This window comes from Saimiri boliviensis, chromosome 12, assembly GCF_048565385.1.
Source record: "Saimiri boliviensis isolate mSaiBol1 chromosome 12, mSaiBol1.pri, whole genome shotgun sequence".
NCBI classification, from domain to species: domain Eukaryota; kingdom Metazoa; phylum Chordata; class Mammalia; order Primates; family Cebidae; genus Saimiri; species Saimiri boliviensis.
In genome coordinates, this window is record NC_133460.1 from 89,799,429 (window position 1) to 89,820,536 (window position 21,108).

The window sequence follows — 21,108 nt, forward strand, 5'->3', positions numbered from 1 at the left end:
ATACACCCAATACTCTTAGTCACTTACAGGGATGCTGGCCCATCCCTAAGATGTTATAAAGAGGTCAGACTCTACCTCCAAAAAATAAGCGAACATGGAATAATTATTAGAGTGGCCTAGCCTTGCCATCTTGCAAAAACAGAAGTGTAAATGAGCCTGGTCTTTTTGGTAGCATTGAAGAGTTCCATTTCATTTAGATGAGCTATAGGAACAGTAAGAAATGAAAGTAAAAGCACACTATTTTGCATGTAATATTGGCTCATGTATCAGCTGATGAGCATTTTTATATGTATGTCTCATTTTTCCTGGGAGCACAGAATCTGCCTCTTCTTGTCTTCATGACTCTGAGTGTCCTACATGTAAGAATTGTATAATAAATCATTTTAGAATAAGTATTGCTGAATTGTTTTAATTGGAATTTGAAGAAAAAAGAAGACATAATTATACTAAAGGATTTGCTCCTAATGGAGACAATGACGGCCATCAGAAGTGGATTTATACTCTGCTCAAAAATATCAGTTAATTGGATGTATATTGAGAACACACTTGATGCTAGAAGCTACCATGATAAGCATGGCACAGTCCTATTCCTACCTTTTTAGCTGGATAAAATAAATGCCTGCTTGGTTGTGTTGGGCACTCTGGTACTGGGATGGTGCAGGGAAAACATCTGTATTCATGCTCAGCAGTGGTTCCTGGAGACTTAACGTTCTCCTCACTTCATTGTTTTGCAGCTGTACAGCTCCATGGACTTTGGAAGACGGTGGCAACTCATGCACGAACGCATCACACCCAACAGGTTTTACTGGTAAGTCCTATCCACAAACTCATTAACTTCTTAGATAAAGAATTATCAGACAGCATAGCACTCTGGGCAGTTCTGGACAGTTGAAGCTCTTGAAGACAAATGTGCTCTAATCCTTTGCTGCATAGAGTGGGTTGTGGAATAGTAACATCAGCATCACGTGGAGACTTGTTAGAAATGCAGAATCTCAGGCCCTAGTAGGACTTACGGTACTGAAATTTGCATTTAACATGATCCTTTGCTGATTCATGTGCACATGAAAGTTTGAGAAGCACTGGGTTTAGAGAGTTCTGTAAGAATGGTCATGTTCAGGTGCTCTTTGCTATGTACTAACCCTCTCTTTTTGGAAAAGTGTATATATTTTATATACATATTCTAAAAAGCAGTATTTTCCCAAAATGTACTCTGGAGAACAACAGTTCCATAAAATGCTTCTGGTTTCATAAGAGCTTCTGTGATCAAATAAATTCAGGTTATGATAATCCAATTTTATACTCCTGGAGACTCACGATTCATGTTAGGATATTAAAGACTCTGGAGAAGCACTGAATGAAGAATCCTGCCAAACTTGAAGTCAGTGATTCCCAAACTTATTTCACTACAGAATCCTTTTCTCATGTCACATGTGATAAATCCTTCAGAACTACCTCTGTGGGCCATATTTTTAAAAACCTTTTATGAGAATGAATACATGTTTCAAATGGAAAATTAGTCCTTCCTCCTAATCAGAAAGTGTTTTATTAATTGGTATTCCTTTATGCATGCATACTATTTTTACCTTGCTTGTAACAAGTTTCGTACAAATTTGCCTTTTACGCTTGCCTGCTATAATGTGAAAATGCTTCTTTCTTGTATCTTGCTTTCATTTCAGCAGAGGTGATGGCTAAAGGAATAGAGAGATCAAGAGGCATATACCAAAGTATATAGAATGCTTAATTATATGCTTAAGGAAAAGAAAAGCTTGGTCAGGCACAGTGGCTTATGCCTGTAATCTTAGTATTTTGAGACGCTGTGGAAGAATCACTTGAGGCCATGAGTTCAAGACCAGCCTGGTCATTATAGCAATATCTTGTCTCTACAAAAAAATTAAAAATGAGCTGTCCATTATGGTATGCACCTGTAGTCACAGCTACTCAGGAGGCTGAGATGAAGGGATCACTTGAGCTCAGGAATTCAAGGCTGTAGTGTACTATAGCTTGGGTGACAGAGATTAGGCCACTGTACTCTAGCTTGGGTGACAGAGTGAGACTCTGTCTAAAAAAAAAAAAAAAGAAAAGTTTTTTGGAAGTCGTATGCATTCCATAATTCCATGTCTCTTTTAAATATCTTATGTCCACTCCCTTAAAAACTCATATGATAGCTGTTAATGCCTTACACAACTTGAGGATGGTGGTGATAAATACCTTGTACATACATACATTCACACCAACATCTTTGGAAGCAATGGCTTCAACCTATCCCTCTGCATCCACAAAACTATGTCTAATCTTCATTTTAAAATGAAGATTGCTTAAGAATTCTATGAAAAGCAACTGGTTTTTTTTTTCTTTTTTCTTTTTTTGTACATGGTTCAGAGTAGTTGGGAGAGAAAAGGGAGTTGGGAGTATTGCTCTTGACTCAACACCTGGACTATCTCTAGCATGTTTGCCCCTTACAGGCCAACTACTATTTTATCTGTAGCTGTTATTACAACCGTTATTTTGCCTGTATTTGGAGCTACAGAGGTTTTTCAATAGACTAAGGCAGAAAAGGAAATATTTGTTTTTCTGATATTTCACCTATAGAACTACAGTCTTTGCTGAGCTGAGATGGTCCATTTTCTCAGTGTGCCATCACTCAGAAGTCCTTCAAAAGAAAAAAAAAAAAAGAAAAAGAGAAAGAAAAGAAAAGAAAGAAAGCAAAGAAAAAGAGCCCTCTGCTGTTTCTGGAACAAACTCATGGGATGGTGAGGTACTTGGCAACTAGGAAGTCCGGTTAGTAGAGGAGGAAAGCACACTGGGCTAGATGAGCTGTGCCATTGTGTCCGGATGAAGTGAAGTGCATAAGAGGCAACCTTTTCCTATATTTTGCAAAGAGTAAGAGGAAAAGGTTCCAGCTATTATCATCCACCCTCTTCCTTTACGCAGTAAAGAAGAACAACCGTCTAGATTCTGATAATTGTGTTTTTTCTCTTCACTCTGTGCTGCTTTCATATATGCCACCAAGGGGAAATATAAAAGTTTATGCCATGCTGCCTAGCCAAGTGGTAATTGAATATTCCATTTTTGTAATTATTATTTCTCCCTTTCTGATGTATAATTGCTGTGATTATTCTTTTAGGTGTCATATGAGTCATGGCAAAAGAGCTCAATTTACGTACACTTTTTTTTTTTTTAATCCAAAGACAGAATACAAAGTTGTCTAAAGCTCTAAATCATGTATGTTGAAGAGACATGGTTTGTATAGGTTAGGCATGGAAATATTAACTTGTTATCTCCTTGAGAAAGACTGAATGTGCATTTTTTTGGGGGTATAGAACAAACCTTGGCTTAAGTGGGACCTCTTTAACCTGTGGTCCCCTCATCCATCTAATGAAAACAGTATTTTTCTTGTTAATTTCATAAGGTTATTGAAAGAATCAGATCTATCAAGTGGACACCTGGAAATTTCACTTCTCCATTGATTTAAGTACTATGTTTATTACCAATCCTCAAGAACATGTCACATAAGTGATTTTTCATTTTACTGGCCACAAATGTGAGTCTCGTGTATGGTAAGACCCATGGGCATATGATAACAACTGAATGGGTGTGATTTATTGCCTAGAATCCACACCTCAGCCTAACATTATTCTCTACTTTTTGTTGGGTCATAATTCACATAATTCTTATGAAGTGATCAAACAAAACAAAATGCATGAAAATGATTTCTTTGGGAGAGAGGGTGTAGAGGGAAGAGGTATTGAGGCTGGTTGGGGAACATTGAATGTAAAACAGGTATGCTAAAACAAGACATTGAAATGAGAGATGATGTTAAAAAGACTTTTAACTTATGGTATGTAGACAAATAGAGTGAACATAAGATTTAGAAGAAATATTGATCAAATATTGTTATTTATAAGCTGGATATTTGCAGGTGTCTAAAGGATAGATCCTTCATGAGTGCTCAGTTTTTTCTCTCACGCTTCTCTCAGTTGTTGGCAAGTGGCAGGTTACAGGGGGATTTGTGCAGAAGAACACTGTGCTCCAGAAGTGATTTCTGATGAGGATACAACAGAAAGAGTGGACCCCGTGCATGTCTCTCATCTGCTCTCTCATCTACAGTGACGATTGTTCTAATAGTTGTGAAAGTAAATTGAAAATTGAAAGGAGTTATTATTATCCACTTCTTCATTAGTCCCCCACCCTGATTGTGGGTTAGGCAGAACATGGAGCATAATATTCATTAGTATCAATACTAAGAGCTTCATCTAGAAATATTTTTATGAATTCTGGATGTTCTAATCCAATCAAGATAGGTCACCTAGGAGTCTTACACCATGGAGTGACTCAACCATCAATCTCATGCCCCAAGTAGAAAGGCAACTGACATGAACATTCCTTGTTTATATGTGACTCTTCCACTCACTTGATACCTGGTCAACAGGTAATCACCAGGGAGATCTAATGCTCCCCCTGCTTTTTTTTTTTAATTAACCTCAGCTGCTTCCAAAATGATAATTTGCAGGGAGAGCACATAAATGGAGCAAATGTCCTTAACATATTCCCTTTATTCTTCCTAGGCTCTGCTATGGCAGAGTTGTTGTCATGAGGGAAAAGTTTCTCTGTTTTTAAAAATATTTTTAAAAATCCTACTGAGCTACAAATGAATAATATTCCACTCTTCCCTTGGGAGATATTTAACAGGCAGGCATATTCTGCAGTGGGAAGACATTTTTTTTCTTTTGCACATCCAATGTGAGTGCTTGTTGTGATTCTCAGCTTTGCTCCTCACCCTGTGCTCTCCCCACCTGCTCATCCTCTTTGTATATCTTTTCCAATGAAGTCACAGGTGTGCTAGGCCTTCCCAAATTCTCTGTGTAACTAGAATGACCTCAAAGTGCCTCTGGTCTCTGATGGCATTCACTCGTATGGTGTCCTAAAATAGGGAAGAAATGTCTCCAGTGCTTCCTCTTTACTGATTTCCCTCCTCCTCTCCTTAATTATTCTCTCTCTTAAAAGAATAAGATCCTTTTTTTGGTCTCTGTTCTTTATCATTGCTGCAGGAAATTGTTCTGATAAAGCAATATACTCTAAGGTATCAGGGACTTCAATTCTTACTCCTTTGCTGAGATATTTGGATTGCAACATGGACTGGTTTGAGTGTTAGGAAACCTTTAAGAAGACAACAGACATATTAGAAGTTCTAGATCAGATCATGTTAGCTGACGCAGGGAATGTGTATCTTGAAGATTGCTGTAGCTGCTATGATGCCTGGTTCAGGATGAAAAGTAGCTGATGTGTAGGGATAGGTAGGTTGGGGTCTAGGTCTTTATTATATATTGCTTAAGGATGGCTTACACACTGTGGATTTCTAGTGATTTTGTGCCAGCAGCTTCTTATCTGATTTTGCAGAAAGGCCATGAGGGAAGGGAAGAAGAATGGAAGGACAAAGTGTGTCCCTCCTGGTGTGTGTAGAGAGGAGGTCCTAGGGAAGTGTCCCTTAAAAAGAGAAAGTTGGTATGGAAAAAAGAAGACAGACTAAAAACCCTTTCATGACAGTCTTTCCTTTCTAATCATGATTTTAGCTTTCTGAGTCTTTTTTTGTATGCATATGTTCTTTTATATGTAGCCTAAATATATACATGTGAATGTATATAATTTGCCTTTCTCTTCTTAATATTCTGTTCTTGCAATTTTTGTGTCATTATAAAATCTTTATACTCATTTTTAATTATTTGTGCAAGATCATATTACACAAAGACACATACTTTATTGCTGTTTTATTTTTATCAGACATTGAAATTTTTCACATTTTTAATTATCATAAGTACTAGTTTTATTGACGTTTGTATGCATAGGTCTTTAATATCTAGAATTATTTTCTTGGACTGGTGTTTTAGGTAGCCCAAATAAAGACTTGATTACATTTTTTTTTTTTTTTTTGCGGTCTCAGTTCACAGTTCAATAGTAAGATCAACAGTGTCACAGTTCAATAGTAAGATCCCAATTCAACACCAACAGTATTTCAGCAAAGTACCTTTTTATTGAACCTTTTCTTGAAGAGGATTACAAAAAAGCATTGCATCGACAACACACAGGTCTACCTAAAACTCCTCTGTTCCTATCTGTCCTGACCATCATGGGAGTCACTTTCTAATCCTCTCTTTCCCTTTCATGGACTCTAAACTATTCTTGTCACAGTGAGTTATTCTCCATGGTCCATCCCTTTCGAGAACTCCCCTTACACCCACACACTTTCCCCTAAGCATTATAGGTTTTCTTATATAAAATAATATACACTCTCTTTTTAACCCTCCACCTATCACCCTCACCCATCCCAGGAATTAAATGTAAGATTCCTTAGATGCACATCCCTTAGAACATGGAGGATAGTTAGAACTATGGTAATAATTAGAACATGGTAATAGTTAGGGTTTAATATTTTAGTATTTTTAGTGTAACCACTACTATAAGAAGAAGCTTATCATATCAAAATATACACATTTTGAAGAATGAAATCATGTCCTTTGCAGCAACATGGATGAGCTAGAGGCCATAATCTTAAGTGAATTAATATAGGAAAAGAAGACAAAATACTACATGGCCTCACTTATAAGTGGGAGCCAAACCTTGGATGTGGACATAAAGGTGGGAACAATAGAGCCTGGAGACGACCAACAGGGTGTGAGCCGAATAAGTCCCTGTTGGGTACTACGCTTACTACCTGGGTGACAGGTTTAGTTGTATCTCAAATTTCAGCATCATGCAATATACCTTTGTAGGAAACCTGCACATGTACCCATTGATTCTAAAATAAAAGTTGACATTAAAAATAAATAGAACACTGGAAAAACTTTACATATGTATATGTATGTGTGTATACACACACACACACACACACACACACACACACACACACACATTTTGGACATCTTAAAGCCTGTCATTCAAAATATTACCCAAACTGTTCTGTTGTATAGTCCCACCTATAGCATATGGCAGTATTGGTCTATTTAGTTAATATGTACCTCTTCCTTATGGGAGACAGCCTCCAAGTGGCCTCCACTGATCTCTGCCTTCTGGAAATCCTGCTAGGCAATGGTCTTCTCCTCTTGAGTATAGACTAGATTAGTGACTTGCCTCTCCTGAATGGAATATGGCAGAGGTAACGAGGTTTTACTTTGGGGGTAGGTTACAAAAATAATGTTTTTTATCTTGGGTGCATTTGTATGCTTGCTTTTGGAAAGGAAGTTGCCATTTTGTTAGCTGCCTTATTGAGAGTCCCACGTGGCAAGGAATGGAGAGAGATCTCCAGCCAAAAGCCAGTGAGGAACTAATGGCCCAAAAGCTTCGTTCTAATAAGGAAATGAATTGTATCAGCGGTTGTGTGAGTGAGCTCAAAAGCAGATCCTTCTCCAGTCAAGCCTTCATATGAGACTGTAGCCCTGGCAAACACTTTGATAGAAGCCTTGTAAAAGACTCCCTCAGGCAGAGGCATCCAGATGAGTTGTGCCTGGATTCCTGACCCACAGAAACAGTGAGACAATACGTATTTGTTGTTTTTAGCTCCTAAGTTTTGTGGTAATCTGTTATACAAAATTATTAAGAGAAAACCAATACACTTTTATCTGATCCTTACTCTTTGCTTGTTTATTTTAGAGCATAAAGTTCTACTTCTGTCTACACATCACCTCCTGTCTACATACAACTAATTCTGTCTTGAACTACTTCCTCTGTTTCCTCTTTATTGGTATCAACCTCAAATATTTCATTTTGCCCATTGTTTGGTGTGTCACTGAAATAGAGAAATATCACCATGTTCTGGTATTCCTGAGACATATGCTCAGACTCTATGGGATTTGACAGTTGATCAACAAACCTCAGAGCCCTATCCTCAGCCTGAGTGAGGCTTACTTAATATCATGAGATTGCCTGAATTTATCCTACTTTATTATTTTATATTTCAATGGCAGGATTACATTTTCTAAGGGTATTGTTTATTATAAATATCTGTGTGTATACATGCACAGAAGTCTGGTATTTACATGCTCATTTAGAGAAGTGTTCATTTCATTAGTACTAATACTTTATTAGAAGTACTAATATGAATCTCATTGTCAGATTTTAGACACTCATCTCAGCCTAATAGCAGCTGTGGGTGGAGGACATGGGGCAGAGAAGCAGGAAGTGAAAATTGGGGATAGTTACCTGGAGATAATGTGGTTGAAGTGAATACTGTTGCACTTCTTGCCTGAATTTGAGCTCCATAGATCTCAGCTGCCCTGAAATATATCCTATAATTTGCTTCAAAAGGGGCTCCTTTTAGTCATTTAGGAATTTCTTTTGACCCTAGACTATGGTTCTTGAAGAGTCAGCTGCCGAGTCATCCTTAGGCTATTAATATATTATCCATGACAGAGCCAGAGTTAAGAAGCAGACAGAATGCCTTGAGATGGCTTCCTGGAAAATCAAGATCTTTTCAAACAAAGTTAACATTAAGGGCCGAAGTTTTGAAGCTGCCTCTAAATGTACATCTACAATTTTGCAAGCACAGTCATTTGCCATCTCAAGTAATGGGATTTAGGCATCGACCTGATATAAGGGATCAGATTTTAAGTCCATTGCGAACCAGGGTATGCCACAAATAATATTTAATTCAGCTCTCCTTTACATTTTTTAAATGATGCAGCAATTTAAAAATACATTACATTCAAAATAATACATGCAAGGTCAGGAGGGGAAATGTGAAAGCTCAGCTTGCAAGCAGAAAGCAGTTTCTACTTTGCTGATGGGGGCTACTCATGCTGTATGTCTGGTTGCATCTTGGCTGTGGAAGAGCTGTCTTAGTGCTAAGAGCAAAATGCAGTGTTCATAAGGTACACGTGGTAGTTAACCATTGCACTGAGCAAGAGAGAATAGTCAACTCTTTGGATGAAGTCAAGACGTGCTGGGGTCTTGATGATTATGCTTAACACATGTGAATTCTGTTAGGTAGGGGAGACATATGTAGCTATACACCTAATGACTTCTTTGCTATGAAAAGTGGGGGTCATGTTTGGTTCTGCCTTGAGAGATCTGAAAATATTTGTATGCATTAAACATGGAATTCAAAGACAGTGACAGCCACATCCACTCACTTCATCCAGTGTAGCAAAAATTCCATAGTGTACATGGAAACATTGTTTTCTCTTTCTCTGGGTTTATGGCCAGTGGTTCCTTAGTTAGAATAAGCACATGGCTTCAAAATACTTATTCCACCAAGATGATTATGCAAAGGGCATGAGAAATACTCATTTGGCTCAGAAACAGTGACGTCTAACTTTATTCTCACTCACTGATAAACTTTCAGAGGGGAGCAAATTTTACTGTTGTCACAGAGGGTGAGATTTCAGTATCATATTGTCCTATGAGAGTGGAGGGTTAGAAGAGCCCCCATATAAAGAGCTTTTTATTACTGCCATCTTCCTGGAATTCACAGTGCCTTTAGGACTTGCCTGTTACATTAAAAAGTGGGGAGAACTGAATAGGTTGGTGGCGATGAGTTGTTTAGTCCCATGAGCAGGAATAGGAGAATTGGAGGGCCAGGGAGAGGCCTAGAGAGAGGACGGTAATGTTAAGCTCAGCAGCCCAAGGAGAAAGTACCAAACCGAAGGCTTGGAGGCTGTATAAAATGCAGGTTGGATACTGGGTTGCAGCTAAGAGAAACCATCCTTTCTTCCCCATTAAGGAAATCTGATTGTTCTGTTTCAGTTTGGTCTAGGGCTATGCATTAGTCAGTGCTGGTTGCCAAAACAGAACACCACAGACTGGGTCCAGGCCTAAGCAACAGAAATTTGCAGTTCTGGAAGCTGGAATGTGAGATCAGGGTGCCATGGTTGGTTTCTGGTGAGGGCCTTCTTCCAGGTTGCAGAGGCCCACCTTCTGGGTATATCCTTCCGTGGTAGAAAAAGAAAGGGCAAGCTGTCTGGTGCACCTTCTTATAAGGGCACTAATCACACATGAGAGACCCATCCTCATCCAAACCTAATCGACTCCCAAAGGCCCTGTCTTCAGACACCATCAATTTGGAGGTTAGAGCTTCAACATATTTATTTTGGAGAGATACAATGCAGTCCATAGCAGGATGTAAAACAGGTAACAACTTGGAAAGGAATGCAAACTTTCTAGAGATGCTTCCACCAAGAAGTGTCCTGGAGCAGAAGTGGCTAAGGCTTGTGGAGGAAGTGGAAAGGCAATGCCAGAAATACAAATGTAGTTTTTAAAAGACACAGACACACACTAGCCATTTTCTTTTCGGACTGAAAACACAATATATCGTGTAATGATTCAAGGGAAGGCAAGAAAATAAAAAGAAAATAATTACTTATAATTTTACTGCCCAGAAAATACCTCTTAAAAAATCAAGTACTTCTTCATAGCATTTTTTCCCTATTATAATATAGTATAATTTTAAACATATATTTAAATTTCATTATAATTCAGATTGTATCCTTGATAAAATTTCATGTCTTTTAAAAATGAAGTTGAATATTCTCCTGTACCATCTTCTATTCTTTCTAAACATAATTTAAAGGTTGTATTAATTTTATTGCATTCTAATCTATGGATATTTAATAATGTAATCATTCTTTTGTTATTTGATATTGACCCTGCTTCTGAAATTTCACTATTAAAGAAAGCATTATAATGCTGTTGTGGAAACATTTAAGTAATTATTTGTCCAAGGTCCGATTATTATGATTTTTAAGGATAGACTACCAAAAAAATGTATATAAATATTGTCATGCCAAATCCAAAGAATTTACACCAGTTTTCACTACAACTAAAATACCATTTCACAATACCTCACAAAAATTTAATTTAAGGAAGTAATCCATTTTAATAAGCAAAAATGGATTTTCCTTGTTTTAATTTGCATTTCTTAACAGACCAGTGAGTTTAGACATGCTTTCATATATTTATTAACCATTGTATTTTCTTTTATGTGACCATCTGTTTTTGTTTATTCTTTATTATGGATTCTTTATATTATTTCTCATTTTCAATATTATACTGTTATTCTTTGGCTTTTGATTGCATTATTCTTTTTAGCATACTTTATATTTACAAATATTTATGTTATTGAATCTTTTCATTTTTCTTTATAATTTTTTATTACTTTATGTTTATCTAACACCCATAACCTGTGATCATGTAAATACAGACTTTTAAAATTTGAAATGCTGTCTTATTCCATCTTATGTATTATATATTATGTATAAGACATAAAAATATTTAGCATTTTCCAACATTATATTTTAGAAATCTCATATTGAATTATCTATTTCATCTAGTGTCTCTATAATAATTTAATCATTTTAATAATTTTTCATACTGATATTTTTAAGACTTATAGGATTTCTATTTTTTTAGAAAATAGAAATGAAGTGCAGTGAGCATCTTTTCTCTTAATTCTGTTTCCATATTTTGGTCTGGTTTCTTCTGATGGTTTTCTACATAAGATAAACTCTGGTCAGAGTTTAGGGGCCCTCGAATCACAAGGTTGGGGACATTTCCCAGTTTTCATTTCACTGGATTGGTCAGTCTTCTGTGCCCTGTGTCCAGAACACATTGTGTTTAATCGTTGTTTATAACACAATAGAGTGTCTGGCTGGGCAAGTCTCCTCTCTGCAAAATACAACAAAATAAAACAAAAATAGAACTCTTATTTTTCCAAATATTCTTGGCCTATTTTACTCACTGATTCATCCAAATGAATTTAGAATTACCTTTTCATGTTTCGAAATTTCTTACATCCCCTCCCCATAAAGCAACTAATTCAAAGTTGTACATTCATTTGAAAATAATGGATTTTTTTTCAATATCCAGTTTTCACTTTTGGCTACATGATTTGTCTCTCTTTTTATTTCATTCTGTGCATTCCTTCATAAAGTTGTAAAGTTTTCTTCATATTAGCCCTACATGTTTTTAATTAATGTCATTCCTATGAATAGTCACTTTTGGTGCTATTGTAAGTAAAGACATGTTGCACACAGCATCTCTCTTCAGATTGGCATGACTGAACAGGGTAACATTTAGATATACGTGTAATTTGCCTAAGTGCACATGTAGTTGCTAGTTGAGGCCCTAAAATTCTTCAGACTACAAAGAAAATATACTTTATAAGCTTCGTTATTACAAGAGTATGATATGCGTAGTGATAAATACCTGTGGGGATATTTGGGATCTAAATAGAAAAACTCTGTCCTTAATAGCTATGTGGTTTTTGGAAGTTGCATTTAACCTTTGTGACAAAGTGCTCCGCCAGTCAGAAAGGATACCAGCTGCTAAATCCTGCCTTTCCCTCCTGGCTGAATGTCATTCTTCTTAGCCCGGAGCACAGTAAGTGCTTAATAAATACTAGCTATAAAATTAATAATAAAACAGCTTATAATAAGAGAAGATAATTGGAATAAATGACTATCCTTGTCAATTTGGTAGCAAATGGTACATAGCATCACTTTGAAACTAAGCAAGTTAGAGACCATCTGCATTTTTTTAAACATTCAAATCCCATTGCCTCATAGTCAGAGTTTGTATTTCTAACCTGCTTTTCCAGCAATTAGCATATGGCTTATTTTTATGTTTGCTAAAACCACTATTTTAAGAGAAAAAATATTTCTGGCTTGATGTTAACAAAATTAAATAAAATTCAAAAGTCCATAAACTAAAGATTGTGTTGTATCAGATCATGTGTACTTTAGCAGATGTGATGTAAATGTTGAGACAAATTCTTGAATGTTGCAGAGGGACCATGGCCAGAAATGTGAGGCACCAAAAGAGTATTAAAGGAAGTGTTAGTCCTGCTTAGAAGATAAAGGTCTCATGTCACCCTGGTGTTCCCAGAAAAGAGTTCTGGGGGAGATAGGATGGAAGAATCTTGAAGAATGGTTTGAATTGGCAAGTAAGAAAGTGAAACAGATCCTCCTGGAAGGAAGAACTATTGGATAAAAGCTGAGATCGTATGTTTGGAGAGTAGTTAGTTGATCTGCTAGAATAAGGTTTCTTAACCTTTACAGTGTTGACATTTTGGACTGGATAATTGTCCTTTGCATGCTAAGATGTTGACCAGATCCCTGGTTTCTACTCAGTGAGTGCCTCCTGCACTCCTCCAGTTGTGACAACCCCAGAATGTCTGCAGACATTGCTGAATGTGCTCTGAGGCACAAAATGTTTTGCCTCTCACTCCCAGCAACTGTGTTAGAAAATAAAAGAAGTTTGCATTGAGGAACAATGAGAAATAAAGCAGGGATATAAACCAGATTCAGATTGCAAAGTACCTCACATGCCAGGTGAGTGGTTTGGACTTGTGTTTCTTGGTAATAGAGGGCATTCATCTTTTGTGCAAGAGAATGGCATGATATCCATGTTTTTGAAGATTTATTAACATTTGGCGCTTTCTTGTGATGCTTAAGTGCATTTATATGCAACTATCTGTCAATAGAGGAGCACTGACTTATGACAGATGCAAATCTTCTAAAGCATCTTGATCTCAAGTTTTATTCTCCAGTGAAGAATTATACAACTGTACACTTTAAATGTGTGTACCAAGTTTACATTTTTGAAGCCATAACATTTTTGTTTAATTGAAAACAACAGCATTAAACATTTTTAAAAATTAAACTGAAGATAATCATTTTAAAACAATACTTTTTTATTTCATTGCCCTCTTTTAAGATTTGTACACATGAAAATAATTTCTCTCAAAATTTCAGTTAGATTGTATGACTATTTTACATCTTTTTAAAAAACTTACACCTAACAAACGGTCTGCTGGATGTGTACATAGAATTCATAAAGATCATTTTGGTAGTGGCAGAATATTTCATTGAATTGATACACTTTCATCTATACTAATGAGTTATAGAAAAGTTAGAATGGGAAGAACTGTGAGAGGTTATATAGTCTAGTGATTTCTCCAGCAGTGCTCTTGGAAGCGTGATGGGTAGTCTGATGCATTGCCTAAGGGACTGCATTTGGTATAGAGAATGCTGTGGGATGCTTAGTAATCAAGCTCTTATACCCTTCATTTTTGCTCCAGCCAGAACTACTCAGATTCTTAGTTTTATATTTAGACTTCTGTATAAGTATTTTTTTTTAATGACAGAAGACCATTCATTAAAGAAGCAAATAGAAATATTTAGAAAATCATTGATCTAGATTGGTCTTTTCATTTCACATAAGCCGCACATGGCTATAACAGTGTCCAGGTTATCTTTCCTCAATGCTCACACCACCCTGAAATGTCTAATTCCATAGTGTAGACACTCCTTGAATGGTTAAAATCTTTGCCAAACTACCCAAACCATTATTTTAGGAGGATGCCACCTGGTGACCCATTGCTCTATCAGTGGGCCCATTCTGATTTGGTGAGAAGATAACTGGCCACACTCACATGAACATGATTTTGGCAAGTTTGGTGCTAATGCATTGGATTGGAAGAAATAGAGCCCTTTATTTACTTGGTGGCAAATGGCACGAAGGATCTTTCAGTCCCACTGTAGCCTGTTTTGTTCTTAAAGAGATGCCTAAAATAGATTCTTCAAGCGGTTAGGCTTTTTCAGCTGTCAGTTATTGCCTTTCAAAGGCAGTGGTCTTCTTCCTCTATACCTGTCTGTATTTCTGAATGTAGCATATTCTACCACCTCAATCCCCATTGCTTACAAATGCAACGAGGGACAAAATTCTTGTTTAGGAATCCTCAAACATTTCCAAACCAGAACACATTCTCCCCTTTTAAGCACCTCACCTGCATCTGCTCTTTGAAAAGACAGCCTGGATGATGGATTAGGGGCTTGTCCCGCCTCCTCTCCTCTCCCCGCTGGCCTGCCATGCCATATTCAGATACTCTCCAACCTTTTCCCCTATCAGTGTGTTGAAGAGAGCTGTCAAGTAATTTGGGCAGAACTGTGCACAGTGGAGGCGGAGAGAGAGGGAACCCCTGGGGGATCCCAGCTCTGTAGACTTAGCATTTTGGATGAATGCAAGGAAACTGAAGCATTGAAAAGGTCAGACCCTGGTACCAGTCTGATCTATAAAAGGCACCACAGTGTGCAATGATTGCCAAAGAGTGGGCTAAAAGCACTAGGGGATTTAAAATGGGATGGCCACGCGCTTCTCCAAGTGACACTGGGGAGGTCTGAGATCCCATCCTGCTTCCTGACATTTCTTAACATCGGTGTCTTCATTTAACAGTGTCCTGGAAAGATGTGACAGTAAAATAGAGCAAATGGAGTTAGGTTATATGACTGTTTTCCACTTTTAAAGAAAGGGAGATTTAGAACATGAAATCATATTCTAAATCATAATTGAGGGAGGCATACCTTCATTTTCTTTTCTTTTTAAAAAATGAAAATTTTTTTTTTTTTTTTTGAGACGGAGTTTCGTTCTTGTTACCCAGGCTGGAGTGCAATGGCGCGATCTCGGCTCACCGCAACCTCCGCCTCCTGGGTTCAGGCAATTCTCCTGCCTCAGCCTCCTGAGTAGCTGGGATCACAGGCATGCGCCACCATGCCTGGCTAATTTTTGTATTTTTAGTAGAGACGGGGTTTCACCATGTTGACCAGGATGGTCTCGATCTCTCGACCTTGTGATCCACCCGCCTCAGCCTCCCAAAGTGCTGGGATTACAGGCTTGAGCCACCACGCCCCGCCCCTAAAAATGAGATTTTTAAAGGATTTTTCCAGAACTCAGAGAAACTCAAGTTGAGGAGAGGAGGGGAGGAGGGGAGGAGGGGAAGAGGGGAGGAAGAGGAGGAGAAGGAGAAGGAGAGGAGGAGGAGGAGGAAGAAGGAGGAGAAGAAGAAAGAAAAAGTTTATGGACTCTGAAATGTAATGGAAAGAGCATTGGAATAGGAGGAAGGGCTTCTGGTTGCTAATTCTATGTCTGCCAGTGGGCAGCCAGGCCTTGGGGCACTAGTAGGATTTCTCTGGCTTTTCTGTCTCCTCCTCTGTAAAATTCAAAGGGGTGATGACTAAGGGAGAACTGGCAGTGAAAACCTGAGGTGCTCGCTAAAAATGCAGACTCTAGATAGAAGGAATAAATGCAGTGTTTGATAGCAGAGTAGAATAACTATACCTAAAAAAATGTATTGTGCTTGTGTGAGGGATGCCTGAAATACCCTAATTCAAACAATATGCATCATATACATGTAAAAAATTGTGTACCTCACAACATTGCACAAATAAAAATAAATTTTAAAAATGCAGATTCTTGGGCCCCACCTGGAAACCCCTGATCTGGATCTCTGGACCTGGGCCTCAGGAATCTCCGTCTAAACAAGCTCTCCTGGTAATGCCTTTGTATACTAGATTTTGAGAACTAGGGGAGATAGTTAAGGGGCCATTTTGAAAACCAGGGAGACACATTCGTGGAGTCCCAGGTGTTCCCCTTTGAGTAGTACAGACTGGTTTCTCCTTATCAAAAACCCCCTCCTTTCTCCACAGTGCTCGAAATACACGGTGAAAGGGTTGTTCCAACTAATGAAGACATTGCCACCTCCAGGCATCTTTTCAAAATGCATACAGTCCCTGCTAAATGAGATAATATACTTCAGTGTGCTTTGCAAAGCATCTTTAAAACGCTTTGTAACTGTACAATGCTATATTGTTCTTAGCCTTTATTAAAAGAATGCCTGTAGTTTTTATTGACATTATGGCATGAATGAGGTTGCTGATTTTATCTATGCCTGTTTAGATGTACTTACTGAGGAATTCCATTGAAGAGACACTTTTGAGTCCTCACTCTTTGTACAGTGTATAGGTACCAAGGGATACAAAGGACAGTAGGTATGAGTTGTTGCAATTTCTAACTCTAAGGTAATAAATTATGCAGTCAAGCCCATTGCCATGTGACTCTCAGTGTTTTTCCACTGTATGCAGTATGCACTTCCCCATCCCTTGACTTGGGCTCATCACGTGACTTGCTTTGGCTGAGTATAGCAAATGTGACTCAAGGAGAAGCTCTGCCACTGCATTGTAGCTGTGGCCCCTCACCCCGGGCCCCACAATGAACCCACAGAGCAACCTGAGCCTTCCCGTCTGTGGGATGCCAGGTTCTACTGGATTCATAGCATGAAGGAGAGCCTTCCATTGAGCCCAACCTAGAAAAGCTGATCCCAGCTGGCTCTTAGATGTATCAGCAAAATACTTAACTGTTGCTTTAAGCTGCTGAATGTTGAGGTGTAGTTTATCATACAGCAGTAGGACAAAGCCAAGTTGAGACAAATGGACAAATGGCCGATACAAAGGACGATTGTTAGGTACCAGGAGACAGCTATAGCCTGTGATAGAGGTGTCAGAGGAGTGGCATCAGTAATGTGTTCATGGAGGAGTTGGCATCTGAGGGGAGTTTGAAAGATGGTTTCAATTTCAACAGGCAAGCTTGTGTGCGTACTGTGGATCCTCTGACACGGTGGGTAATGGCAGACATTTCACCTAAAGGAAGGAGAAAGAGCAGAGTTCCAAAACAGGAAAGCATGGGTTGTGTTTAGTAAATTGTTAGTAGGTCAGTCTGTCAGGAAATTCAGATTCTATGGTTGGAAAGAGAGAGAGACCGATAAGCCTAGAAAAGAAGATTAAAGTGATAACTTAGAGGCTTTAAATGCCAGGCTAAAGATTTTGCAGTTAATACAGAGCACCTTTAAAGGGCTCCATTCAGGGCAGGGCATGTTCAGGACTGGTCTTTAGGAAGCTCATTTTTGCAGCAAGGGTGAAGGGCAAATTACAGAAGGAAGAGCTGGGGACCAGATGGCCAATTAAAAGGCTATTTTTTTTTTTCCTGGGGGCAGTGAGTCCTGGAAAGAGGAGATGGAAATCCAGGGAATTCTAGAAGATGTGGTTTGCAATTTTAAAAAGTTTTTTAAAAAAAGTATAGAAAATAAATTCAAATTCTTTTGCAGTCCTTGAATGTGTAATATCTAGAAACTAGAGTTCTACTTGGAAATAAATTCACAAGTTATGGTGGCCACCAACTTGCAGACTTTACAAATATTTTTTTTTTTTTAACAAGGGCTCGAATTCAGCACAATATTTACACTTTTGTCAGAAAGCTGTGCTCTGGACTTATATATCATTTCTTCCAGGGTAAGACAGCACTAAAGAAAGTTCTCTGAGTAGTTTATTTTTTTATTTTTGGGAGGTGAGGTAGGGTGAGAGAGATGTTGTAAGTGGTGTTCCCTTTTTTAAGTAGAGAGCGAGACCCTATCTCAAAAAAAAAAAAAAAAAGAAGGGAAAAAAAGAGTTGTGTGTAGGAGGTTTAGGAGCTCTCAGGAGCAACACTGCCTTTGAGGAGTGAGGGATACAACACGGTAGGGAGAGAGGCTGCCTGTGATGCGGCTGCAGCAGCTGATCTTACAGCACTTGTGTAGCTGGGATGGCCCTTTAGAAATGTCCAGCCTTGAACCAAAGGTTTGGGATTTTATATCTCTACAATGACTAACCATGAGATGTGGGCTGCCACCAGGGGAGGGTTGTGACTCTAGTGAGGTGGCTGTTATCAGCTATGGCAGACTTCCCAGAGAGCGACTCAGCTGAGAGCCAAGAGCCAGCCACACCTCAGCACTTAGGAGAAAATCCTGGGACAGAGGGGGATCCAGGTGGTATCAGTCTTCAGAGAGAGTTTATTCCAAATCCTTGTTATTTTCCTAAGAGGCAAAATTAATTTTGATAGTAATGGTGGTAAATAACAATGAAATAATACATGAATAGCAATAACAGTAAGAAGTGCTTATTGATTGAGGGCTTATGTTATGTCAAGCAATGTACTCAGTCCACAGCATGTATTACTGCAACTATATTTTAAGAAGCATGCAGGCAGAATACTGTAGTGGCCCAACATATGGGGTTGGCCGCAGACTGTGTAGGTCTGTACTGCTTATTGGCTGTGTGTCTTGGGCACACAGGGCCTCAGTTTCTTCATTCAAAAAATGGTATTCTATTAACAACAGCAGTCTGTCTCCTAGGGTTGTGTTATACAAATTAGAAAATAGTGGAGCTGATTTGTGAGCTAGAAAGTGGTAGAGCTGAGCTGGGTATGGTGGCTTATGCCTGTAATCGCAGGACTTTGGGAGGCCAAGGTGAGTGAATCACGAGGTCAGGAGATTGAAACCATCCCGGCCAACACGGTGAAACCCCGTCTCTACTAAAACACAAAAAAATTCAGCCATGCATAGTGGCACCCTCCTGTAGTCCCAGCTACTCAGGAGGCTGAGGCAGGGGAACCGCTTGAACCTGGGCGGCAGAGGTTGCAGTAAACTGAGATTGTGCCACTGCGCTCCAGCCAGGGCAACAGAGCAAGACTCCATCGTTAAAAAAAAAAAAAAAAAAAAAGTGGTAGAGCTGTTCTTTCTGGGTTCAAAGCCAATGTTGTCAAATTTAATTTTGGTGTTTGTGGGACGGTAGACCAGAGCAGGGTGCCACAATAGAGACCCTTGGAATGGGAGGGTATTTCAGAGGTTGGAGAGGTCAAGGTTAAAAGTGCAGTGAAGGATAGAAGGGTAAGAGGCAGAAGGGTGTGGAGGACCGTCAAGCTCATAGTGAGTGTTTACCTGTCTTCCCTAGCAAGGGCTAGCCCCAGCATTAGAAAAAACCCAAAACCTAGAGACTCAAAACTTTGTTCCTTTTTGTACTGAACCCCACCCTTGTCTGTTTGTCCAAGGAAGTACCCCGTTTTTTGACTGCCCTCAAACCCTGGATTGAGCTTGTGAGGCACTTTCATTCAGCCTCGTCACGATGCCAGCCTCCGTCAGACACTTTTTGGTGGAGGTGATAGTCTTTTAGGCTCAGAAATATTCTCTGGTTATCTAAAGAGGCTTGTCACCTCAGGTCTGATTGCGGAACTGGGAAGTGGGTGAAATGAAAGTAACAGCAGCAGGGGGAAGTGACCATGAAGAAACTTACTGTTGTATGTCATTAATCACTAATTGCTGAATGATTTTATTATATGGCAGCCATAAAATATCACTTGAGGTTTTACAGCCTGTGCTAGATTTAAGAAAACAATTCTTTATGTCAAAACGACTATTAAATTAAGTGATTCCATATTAAACATCCTATGGACTCCCGATGATTTATGAGACTGTGTAATGAATAAGAATCTTTCCTTCCTGCTGCTCGCAGGAAATCAGCGGCCATTTTTTTGGAACAGCTACAGACCTTGGGAACCTGAGAGAAGGGCTGGTTTCTAGGATACCTGGACAGTTGGAGTTAGAACACTCTCAGTTTACAGATAAGGAAACTGAGGTCCGGGGATATAAAGTGACTTACCCAGAATCACTGTGTAGACACAGTGGCCACACTGCATCTGTTGTGCTGATGTTACTAATGATTATTTATTTGTCCTGTTCTTCCCAGCCATCCTATTGTCTCTTTAATAAAAGGCAAATTGAATCTTGGAAAACTCTTTAAAACTTAAACTGTAACCACTTCTGAGATAATGTGTCATGCATTTTGGTCACTACCATTTATATTTGTTTCCCTGAATTTGCTTTTACATGTTTTTGGTGAAGTTAAACCCAGTAAATTGACTAACAATAATTGTTTGGGCTTTGCAAGGGATTTCCACCAAAGCATTTACATCTTCACATTTGGAGCACTGTGGGAACACTGGATAGACGCCAGCCATGTCCCTTCCTTCAAAGGGCTCAGAATCCAGCCAGGAGATCTGATGCTTAGGTATTGCATGCTGAGCTGGAGAAAGCTGAGCAAATCAGCCAGTAGCCTGTACAGCCAGGCTCAGCTCTGTGGTATTCCTGTAGTTCTCACTATGGTAGCAGCTCTGAGCATGCTGCTAGTTCCCCCACAGTGCCTGCAGATGGCCCCAGAGTGCTGCCGGACCATTACTTCACCGCTCATTAATTGATTCTGTCAAGGAACATTTGTTGAACATTTACTAGGAGCCAGGCTCTGAACTAGGCATCAGGAAACAATGGTGGGTGAAACAGACATGGTCTCTGCCCTCTTAGCACTTAAGGTGTAGCAAGGAAACAGGAGGTGATCAAATATCAGACAATTAAAGTTGTGATTCTAATTGTGGTAACAGCAATTTAAAATGATTAAAGATTGCCATGGTGAGTGTAAAACCAAG

General features: G+C 38.9%; 1 protein-coding gene across 1 annotated transcript in view; it reads left to right on the forward strand.

Moving 5' to 3' along the window:
* Positions 1-21,108, forward strand: part of SORCS3 (sortilin related VPS10 domain containing receptor 3) — a 616,572-nt gene that overhangs the window by 392,864 nt on the left and 202,600 nt on the right. The window contains exon 5 of the mRNA XM_003922497.3: positions 735-808. Within this exon, the coding sequence (XP_003922546.2) occupies positions 735-808 (74 nt within the window). The remainder of the gene's footprint in view (positions 1-734; positions 809-21,108) is intronic.